This window comes from Morone saxatilis, unplaced genomic scaffold (assembly GCF_004916995.1).
Source record: "Morone saxatilis isolate NCDOM2014 unplaced genomic scaffold, NCSU_SB_2.0 Contig10, whole genome shotgun sequence".
NCBI classification, from domain to species: Eukaryota; Metazoa; Chordata; class Actinopteri; family Moronidae; genus Morone; species Morone saxatilis.
The window spans coordinates 12,591,694-12,602,311 of record NW_023339652.1 but is presented as its reverse complement, the minus strand read 5'-3'; the positions used below and the strand labels follow the sequence as shown (position 1 = coordinate 12,602,311).

Here is a 10,618-nt window from a genome sequence, read left to right as displayed (position 1 = left end):
AAGATCAAAACATAGACCCCCCCCCCCTCACTCAGATCCCCGTCCACAGCCTTACCGGTGCGCCATCGGAGATCCGGCTGCCGGCGTACACTGTGCCAAATCCTCCGCTGCCCAGCACCGAGCCCACTTGGTAAACCTTCTCGAAAGACTCCTTTTCCGCTTTAACTGCAAGCAAAAACACAAGTGAAAATTATCTTTAAAAAAAAAGGTTATTTCCATAACAAAACCACCGCTTAGTTTGATATGTTAGCTATCGTTTACTATCAAGCCGGTCGGCTGCAGCAGCGGTAGCTTACTCGAAATAAAATGCAAAATGTTACGTTTGTTAAGCCCCGCTATCATATCTTGTATAAATGTGTCAAGGTGTTGCTTAACCTACCCGGCTGAAGCTGTATTTTCACTGGTAGATGGTCCATACTTGGAGGGGTGCAAATATGCGAAAATGAACCGAACTTTGACAGCAACATATTCGAGCTGAAAAGCCGGCGCAGACGAATCCCTTTTCACTCGTCGAGAGTCAGAAGAGCCGGTGTGTAAGTCAGGGGAGAGAAGTGGTTGTTGAAGCGCAGTGTGAATGCTGCTGCAAGACCGTCTTGGCTTCAAGCGAATAATATATCCAGTCCAGCAGTGCGCCAACTCCGCCGCACCGCGCCCGTCAAAGTCGTGTCACGACCGTGAAGTCGTACACCCTTTTCCCGAAAACCGGCATTAAATCTGACTTGTGTGTCTCGACTCAAGCACAACAGACGAAAAACAGTCCTCTTAATTGATAAAGAAAAACAACCAAAACACAACAACGCGAACACTCCGACGTGTATAGTAAGCCGTAGCGACAGTAGAGTGCGTTTAAATGCCCTCCGCAGTGTGTTGATATCCTGAAGAGTGGCCGCTGTCTGAGCTTTGGCGCGGTCTTCCCAAGCCAATATTTTGACGCGCAGTGTGATGGTGGTATCCCTCCGCCACCAATACAAGTCGACACGTTCGCTTAATTTCAAGGTAATTCCGTCATTTTTTTACTACACACACACTGTCGTTAACCCCCCGGCTACGTGTTGTAATTGTACCACACTTTCGTCCGAGAGTATTATCGAAATAACCCCTTTTCACCGCGCACTACTTTCTCATAGTACGAGACGCACAAGAATCCCCTTGTCTGGAAGCTTTGAGCTGTGTTCACTATGGACTCGGAGGCGGCGACCAATTAGATGTCGTATATAAATACTGTGTATCGTATCTGGACCAATCCAGAAAAAGTTATTATAATAAAGCAGGCATTTGAGTGCACGTGGCGGCAATTCTGAGAGCCCTCCCTTTTCCTCCGCAGTTCTGCAGTGAGAGACGGACACAGAGTTTATGGCTGGAATGAAGTTTAAGTTTATAGTGCAACTCACCACAAACTACTGATTACCTCTTTCAAGTTGTTGTTAGTTATAAAGCGTGCACCGAAACTCACTTGTGTTGTTTGTTTACTTTTTGAGTATGATGCCCTCCAGAATTTCATAAAACTTAAATATGAGCAGTTTGACTGTTATTATTCTCCTACAATAATTATTTAAAGGTTCAAAATATAGAGTGTGCATACAACAGACATGCCAGTTAATTATATATTTGTGTTTAACCTTTATTTTCACCAGGAAGTCGCATTAAAGATTAGATTAGGATTAGATTAAGATTAAAAATGTCTTAATAACAATGAGTTACAGATAAGAGACGCATGGAAAATGACACAAAGTACACCAGAATTAAAAGATAAACGTATTAGTTTATAAATAATAATAATAATAATAATAATAACAAAATGTATTATACAAATTTTTAATTTTGAACATAAAATAGCTAAATAAGACCAAGAGATTCTAAAACAGCCCCAAACATCAGCACCCAGAACAGGGGATGCACTGCATGTTGCTGCATGTGTATTAGACCTAACATTTAATGGTGACTGTCCAAGGATGACACTGCAATAGACTGCATTACAGTATTTGAAGGATGATACATAATAATGACACACGAGAACACTATGTGTTGACACGAGTATGAAAACATAATAGCACCGTATCACGATAACAAGAATAGCAAAACAATCAGATGGCCAAGGTTTGTGGAGCCAGCTGTCCACATTTCAGGAGATAAACTTTCCAGTTTTACTGTTACACATCTGACCTTGGCTCTCGATGAACTTTCCACTTTTTATCTTCCACTGCCTCTGATAACCTGTCCGTGTATGTATGTGTATGTGTGACCACTAACCAAACAGAACCATCAGAGAGTTCCAGGGAACCTTATCTTGCTATAGGCCTGCCGACTGCAAAGTTATGTAAATGTAGACACACACAAGCATAGGCTGCATGTGAGAGCAGAGTAACAGCCTGGGGGCTAACCTGCAGTGATGCTCTGTATTCATCGTATGATAATTTACACTGCTTCATGTTTGCTGCCAAGACATTTGTGCATGGCTTTATGCCATATATATATATATGACACAATGTATATGTGTATATATATGAAGTAAGAATGCTTTGCGTTCCCTTAAAGAGAATGTATCAAGAGGACACATAAATGTATGGTATTTGCATTTGCATTTTAAGAAGTACATTACTATGTACATGCATATTGTGCTGGGGCATGTGGAAGAACCTCAAGGGTTGATTTGCTTTTATCTTTTAAAATATTTGCATGAATGACAAAGAGTTCAATGGTTTATTGAATTATGCTTCAAAGAAAATGTGGTAGCAGCAGTCTATTCCCTGCAGAAAAACCTTCCACCTCTCCTGCATGTTTGTTCTGTGGTCATGGTTTTATTTTCCTTCAGTGGCTCTGACCCATATAGTCGTTATTAGTAATTGCTTAATAATACTGCAGATCTTTGAAGTAAAGCTTTTTTTTTAATGCTCCTTTGCTCCAAAGTTCCTTCAAAGGCCTAATCTCCTGCACCTTTCCACGCGAAGCTATATCCCGTATATCCGTGCATTTCCTCCCACGCAAACAGGACAGCTCAGGTGAAATACTAAATTGCTTGCAGTTACATGCTAGAATCAGTTTTTTTATGTCTAAAGCTCTTACCCAAAAACGAGTCTCTTCTCATTTGCACTTCTGTATGGAGTGTCACCTCGCATGAAATCACACTCCCAGCTGAGGAGGGCAGTGTGTATTGCAGAGAAAGGTTAAAAAAAACGGTATGTACTTTCCCGTCTCCACTGCGAGCATATGCAACAGGTGCATCTAACTAATATTTGGGAGAACCCTCAGTATGGTATGTGCTACGTGCAAGTGTGCGAATGGAGGTGGAGCGGCTGAGGTGAAGGTATAGTGGCTGGAATGATATTGAGTGTCAACCCCTTGATGGATTGGTGTCCTGTCCAGAGTGTTTACTGCCTTTCATCCTCTGCATGCTGTGGGAACAGGCTCCAGCAATCACATGATCCTGGATGTAAAAAAAGATACATATGGATGGATAAAAATAATCATCACTCCTCTTCTCCTCCTCTCCTCTCGCGGTATTACTGCTACTATTGGGACAAAATAGCGCCGGATGACATTAAATAATGAATTTAATCCCAATCCTATCATCCAAAGTATTTGAGTGTATTACGTGTAAGTAAGTCTAGGTTTCTAGCAGACTTTGCCCTGAACACGGACCAGTAAAGCTATGAAGAAATCATGATTGTAATAATTTTCCCTCTCTCTTGCTGGTGTGAACCAGTTGAGCAGTAAGTGAGGCAGTCAGGCAGTTGGCCAACCAGGCGTGCTGACAGCAGAAGCACAGACAGCTGTTTTGCCGTGGCTTCATATGAACGCGTGCTATGCAGTTGTTCACAGCTCTCATGGGAAATTATCATCAGGGCTTTTTATTTATGTTCACCAATGCTTTGATCCGTGGATGTAGAGGAAACGGCGAAGGGAGGGAGTGTAGAGAGCAAAAGAAAAATGGCTTTTGGCCCACTGATGAGCTGTCACTGTCCACCCTCCTCTTTTCTCTCCTCTGTTTCTTCATTTTTTTTTGCCCTGTCTCTCTTTTTCTCCGCGTGCCTGGGATGCCTCCCATTTTCCTTTGCTCTAATTACTGCCTTAGTAAACTGTGTCAGCGAGCCGAAATAGTTTTGATGAGGGGTCCGGCTGCGTTTGCATCTGTAATTTGATGGGTTTCATTGGGGACACATAAAACCAGACACACCAGAGGGTACGTGGCCACATCACAGCCTCGGGGTCGGCAGAGGTTATTTTTAGCCCCATCACGCTAGTCCGGTGGCAGCCACATCATTTTGGTAAGCCGCCGATTGAAATCGATCCAGCTTGGTTGAGCTGGTGCTCTCTGCCAGGGAAATCTGAGGGCCCGAATTTGTCATGAATCGTGCTCGGGTTAGATTCCCCAACATGTGTGCAGGATTTACATGTGTTGTGTACATGTGTTCTCATATGTTCCCTGCAGATATGTTTACTGTAGCAGTATCCCCATGTAAGGGTGCGCTGCCTTGAAGACTACCATCTAAAAGACGCATACGATAAAAGATGTTGTAGATTACTAAGTGAGCAAATACTTAAGGTCAGATCAGCTTTTAAAACTTTGGTGCAAGCAAGCAATTGTTGCAATCAGTAGATTTTCTCATGGGGATGACGTAAATTCACACAAACTGATGTCTGAATTTACACCATTACTCAATAGCTAGCTGTCTAGACTGTGCTAACCTTTGAGGGAACAGCGTGCGGGAGATTCCAAAATGGAGGAAGCAATCGTAGATTATTAGCATTGTCTTCTTTCGTTTAACCCTCCATGTGTAAGAGTAAACTTCTCCACAAAACAGGAATAGTTATGAGACAGCTCATTGTTCAAATAGCTATGTCTTTTGATTTAAAACATGTGAACGGAATGTGCTGTTAGCAACCGAGCTAACAAGCTTGGTGAGCCTTTTGTTCCCTCTTCAAACTAAATCTTTTTTGAATGAAACCCCAAGAAGAAAATGCCACGGGGAGTAAAAGGCACAGTAAAGAGAAAAAAGACAGCAGTTAGCTTGTGACTGTAGTAGCTCTGCGTGTAGTCACTACATATGGATTAATTTCTCTACGCCACTTTCTGGTGTGACCAGGTCTTGATAAATTAATCACCAGCAGTAAAACAGTAAAACACACTGAGAATATGTGTTTTAATTTTTTTTTTCAATACTCCTTTAAGAGACAGCGCTCCAGTCACCAGTCACTAAGGCTACTAGTCATGTGTGCTGCATGCCAGCCAGGTCGCTATATAGATTACTGTCTGGACTCAGCATTATGTAACACTGTCAGGTCCTTAGTGAGCCTCGTAATCTGGCAGCCGCATTGCATAACTGTTCATTAGCTCTTTCTACACATTCCCTCACACCTTCATTTTCACATTTCTTTTTATATAGATGTAAATATATATATATGTGTGTATGTTTTTCCTGATAATTTACACAGGATATGCTGCTTCCACAGATGATGAATATTTACCATAGAAGTACTCCACTGTTAACACAGAGAGTGTTAGTCCGGGGTCACGCTTGTGTTCATGTGTGGGCGTGTGTGTGTATTTGTGCGTACAATTAGCCAGCAGGAAGTCAAAGGAAGACAAAGTGTGGCGTGAAACATGGTTGCATTAGATGACACATTTGCAGTTGTGAAATGTTTGTTTCTAGTAATTTTAGCATCTCTGATCACTTTCTGGACACTAGTTCAAGTGACCCACTATAAGGGTTTTCTAAATCTATATTTAAATTGGAGAAAGAGATCAAACATGACCTGCTGTTAAGCTATTCTTCCTAATGTGACATAGACTGCATACTGTATGTGTCAGCTCATTGATGCCCTCAGTGAAACTATGACTGCCAATGAAGCCCTAGACTTCAGATTCCAGCACACACTCATACACACACTGCACACAGGAAACCAAGTACACACGTACATGTACGCAAACACACTCCGATCGGCAACTGAATGTCTTTTATATTGGCGCTTTTCCTCATGAAAACATGGGTCATCGCAATCGATATTAGCCTCCCTCATTGGTATCTGAGCTCTATTTTCTGTGTGCACAGGGTTGGTGTGAATGTGCGTAAGTGTTTACATAAATACTGCAGGAGGGGACAGAACAGGCCGCAGGCCTAGTGTAGGAGATTTCATAAAAAACAAATCCCATTTGATCAGTTGGATAGGAACAAGCTTTTTATTGCGTCAGTTCAGGTTTTTGGTTTGGGTTGGCCTTTGAGTATACCATGTAAAAAGACTGGCATGCTGCCCGACTCACAACTGAGGTAGTAAAACATTTTGCAGTAGGAAAGATTAGCAGAGTTTTGATGGAAAAATTCAAAACAGGTGGTCTGTTTTTACTGCTTTCCCACTAATGGGGGTCTCCTTAGGCGACCATATGGATACAATTTTAGAAAGCGACGCAAGTTTTACTTAACAGTTGACATAAATGGTTTACATTCCGATTGGAGTTTTCACCTTTTATCCTTATTAAGGGATTGTTATTTCCCAGTCAATAATCACTTTGGAAGTCTATTGCTCATACCGTTGTATAAATCCTCCCCCCGAGCAGCTGCGTTGGTAGTTAATCCTCAGCAGCAGAGCTGGCGTATATACCATCCTCATATTGTATACATGAAAGTTTCAGCTAAGTGCTCCACTTCCCTTCAGTGACTTGATCCATTTAACTGCCCATCCCTGTCTTAAGAGGATACTGAGACCAAAGCCTTAAATCCCTCAGGCCCACGACCCCAGGAGGGAAGGGCAGCAGGACCAGAGACGGTCCAGCGGGCTCTGATTGTGCCCTGCATGTTCAAAATTATAAGAACTAGTTACTTTTTCACTCTAATGAGATGAATTTGAGTAAAGGCCATTATCCTTTTACTGATTTCCAATTTTTAATATGTACCAATCACAAAGGACGGGATGTGGATAAAAAGAAACAGATGAGCATTTTTTATGGTTCGAATAAAGACAGAGATTGTACAAAAGGGCTCCAGTTCAAAATTAGGGCAATGTTCTTGGAGTTTTTGGTATATTCACTTCAGAGTCTTTTGATGTGGACCAAATAAAAGATTTGACCCATGTCTGACACTGACATGAGTGCTGAAGGGCATTGCAGAACCAAAATGCAAGAGGAGAACGCAGTATTGTGATTGGCCACAGGAAATGAACAGTGAACATTTTGTATCGTAAATATGTTTTTTTAATCATTTGGAATTACAACCAAATAATGAATGGCAAAAGTGTGTTATAGGCTGTGGAGGACACACTATAATAATTTTGTAGAAGTCTTCAAAAATGATAAGTAAACTTAAATGAATTAATTATTTTGTAACATATTAATTCATGCTTCAACTTTCTACTGATTATTTGCATCCAGGTCACATTATTTGATCATTATATTACAAGGAATTATTACACAGCTGGGAAGAATATGTATGAATATCAATACATTCGTGTACTTAAATAACAACAATAATAATAATTGTAGGCCTTATATTCCAAACTGGTTTTCCATCAGTCGTAGTACCATGGACAGCATTTTAGGCTGATACTATCCAGTATGCTCTACTTAAATTTCGGCCAACAAAATAAATAAATCAAGAATTCAGTATTTCCCCAACTGAATGTTATTCCTTGTAGCATGGAGAAGGCTTTGAATCTGCAATTCTGTGGTGAGAAATAAAGTGATAACAATTTGTTGTTATCTCCATAAATTCAAATAAGTTGGTAATTTGGCACTAATTAAAGTAAGAACAGATGATGATTGCATTTTTGGTTAGAATTTAGCTAATTGAGTTTGTAAGCAGTTGTTGATTTCTAGCAGATATTAAAAGAACTATTCAAACTAAATACAACTTGCAGAAAATATATCTGAACAGCCAGAGTGAGGCTCATTTACAAAATGAAATCCAAGCTTTGACGGTGATCCTGCCTGTCTGACGGATTGTTACCAACATGTTCGAGCCTATATTTCATCAAACCACAAAGACAAGATATCAGCTACCATCAGTATTGAACCACTGCTGAACTGATCCACCAGTTGTGCCATTGCACAGAGGATCTTGTCACGACAATTGGTTCCTGTCTGCCCTTTGGCTCGTGCTCCGAGTGATCTGATTGGCTGGCTGATGTTACAGGCATTGTGCTGACTGTGTGTCTGTGAGGTCCCGGGCTCTGGCACGGGCTGCCTGGTCAGCAGTCTGTGCCCACACACACACACACAAGCACACATTTTACCACCACACGCATTCAGAAGAAAACGTGCCTATGCGCAAAGACATATGCACGAATCCTTATACACAAACATACACACACACACACACACACACACAAACCCACATATAATTAAGCTGCTCATCCTTACACACAAGCTACCATGCAACTATACAGTTCAAGTTGCGCTAATGTTTCATCTTTGCTGTGGTCACATCATTATTTATTCACCAGCGTGGCTAACAGCCACATGTCACCGCAGAGCTTGGACACATTGTGCAGAAACTGAACACTCAAGAGGCCCTAATCCATAGGTCCTGATGTTATGACACAGTGACAATAGCAAGCAAAGCAGCTGCAGACCCCCTCGCCACGACACCTATGACACCAGCACAATAAAAAGGTCGCGCCCCCATGCCCCGCCCCTGACGCTCAAATCCTTCACACCTGAGCGCTCACACTGAAATGAACTAAACGGTGAGTGGAGAATGGAGACGGGAGAACGCGTTATCTGGTCTTTCAACTCAAATTGGCTCTGTTCAGGTTTACATGATCGGGGTAATTAAAAGGTGTAAGGTGGGAAAGTGAGTGGCAGCTCATCACCACTACTTTCTAAGGCAAAGGGAGGAGGTTTGTTATGGACAGCCAGGTCAGTTCCCTGTTATATGGCATGTGTGCAGGTGCATGTCATGTGCGTTGAATGGTAAAGTGATCCAGAAAAACAAGAAGAAATGAAGGCGCTAGAGACGAGGAAAGCTTTTTTAAAAGGTTTAAAGGTTCTTTATATGAAAATCAAAAAATAACATCCCTGCTTTTATTGGTTTAAAGGAGTCCTCCACCAATTTAGCACTGCACCTCCATAACACTCAAAAAAATTGTCAAAACTGAGTGATTTTCCCATAATACTACATTCCCCATAATGCAGCCTTTATACTTAATGCTCACGTGACGTCTCTAGACACTTTTATTTTGTAAAACGGCTTTTTGTCTAAAAATGATCTTGCCCAATCAGAGAAAACCCTGATGACATCATCAGGGCAATTTTTCAAACTTTGAAGCACTCCCCTCAGAACCACAGACAACATTATACGAAAGGTTTTGCAGGCTTGTGATGAGTATATTGATAATCATGTCTTAATTTGGTGGATTGCCCCTTTAAAGGAACCAAAGCCATCTGAGAACTCTCAGAAGTAAAAAGGGAACACTCAATTTGGGTCCTTTGGGCTTCTGTAATGATACAGATTAGCACAATGACCTTCTGCATTGAAAAGTCACAGTCCACTCTCTTCCACCCTTGCCAAAAATATGGCAGCACTGTTTGATGATCAACGAATAATTACCAAATATATATTTGTTTAACACCAATTATACCTGCAAATACGTCTTTTTACATGTCTTCAGAGGAAGAGAAATAATTACGATGTCCTTCTTGGTGTTTCGCTGACTGCAAGTGAGCATTCACCAATGTTATAGACCCTTGGGGAAAAGTAGTACATTTATCTTCATATATAAATAAACACAAGTTAAATACGGCTGATTTGGTTTTTTGGTTACAGCATATAATAAATCAAAAAATTAATGAATGCCTCCCAAGAAGTTTCCCACGAGAAGAAACTCATCCCCAGTATATGCTGATTTTGGTCAAATGTCTTAAAAAAGCCAAACATTTATATCATTTTGAATGGGAGGTGAGGAAGCAAGTAGTGGGAGGGATATAAAGGGGAAACAGTGAAGTAACAAGTATGTATCGTAGAGACAAATGTCATGTTAAGGCTTGCAGCGACTCTCTGCTACGCTCTCTGTTGAATACATGTGACCTTTCAGAGCTGTACGCCGTCTTATGAGACAGAATATGCAAATAAATGCCGGTGCCTCTCCGCTCCTCATTCCGCAGTCTCTTTCTCAGATGGAAGTGCAGATGGACTGTGGGTAATTATGGAGGGCCCTTGAACTGTGGGTAATTACGGCCAGGAATTCTCACAGCTGAGAGCAGAGTGAGAGACGTGCGTTGGCATGGCAACCGCACCCCCTCTTCAAAGGGAAGAAACACCTGTGAGTAGTTTTTGTTTCATTCTCTTTTTTTAAGATGCATGCACTGTTCCCAAACGACTTCCTAGGTGGTTCTGTGTAACAAACCTTCTGGCGCAGTGAGGTTAGAAAAGTTCCAGATGTTAATGTTAATGATATTGGTTTTGTTACAACAACATTATGGTACTTTTTGTGTTTATGAAATTCGGCACACCTGCTTTAGCGACCCTCCTGGAAATACCCTTCATTTCCCATTCATGTTGTCTGTGGACATTTTTGGAAAATCCCAGTTTCGACTTTTCAACCAAGCAAGCATTTCTAAAAATCTATTCCATTTCCCTCATGACATTACTAAATAATATAATACAACATGATTGCAACATGACCTTAC

The 10,618-nt window shown here is 41.3% G+C and overlaps 1 protein-coding gene across 1 annotated transcript in view; it reads right to left on the bottom strand.

Annotated features, from left to right (window-relative positions):
* LOC118340255 (serine/threonine-protein kinase pim-3-like) overlaps positions 1-913 on the bottom strand; it is a gene marked incomplete in the record, with an annotated part of 4,062 nt that extends 3,149 nt beyond the window's left edge. Inside the window, 2 exon segments of the mRNA XM_035678131.1 lie at positions 56-165; positions 380-913. Of these exon segments, the coding sequence (XP_035534024.1) occupies positions 56-165; positions 380-467 (198 nt within the window).
* Positions 914-10,618: the final 9,705 nt, after the last annotated feature.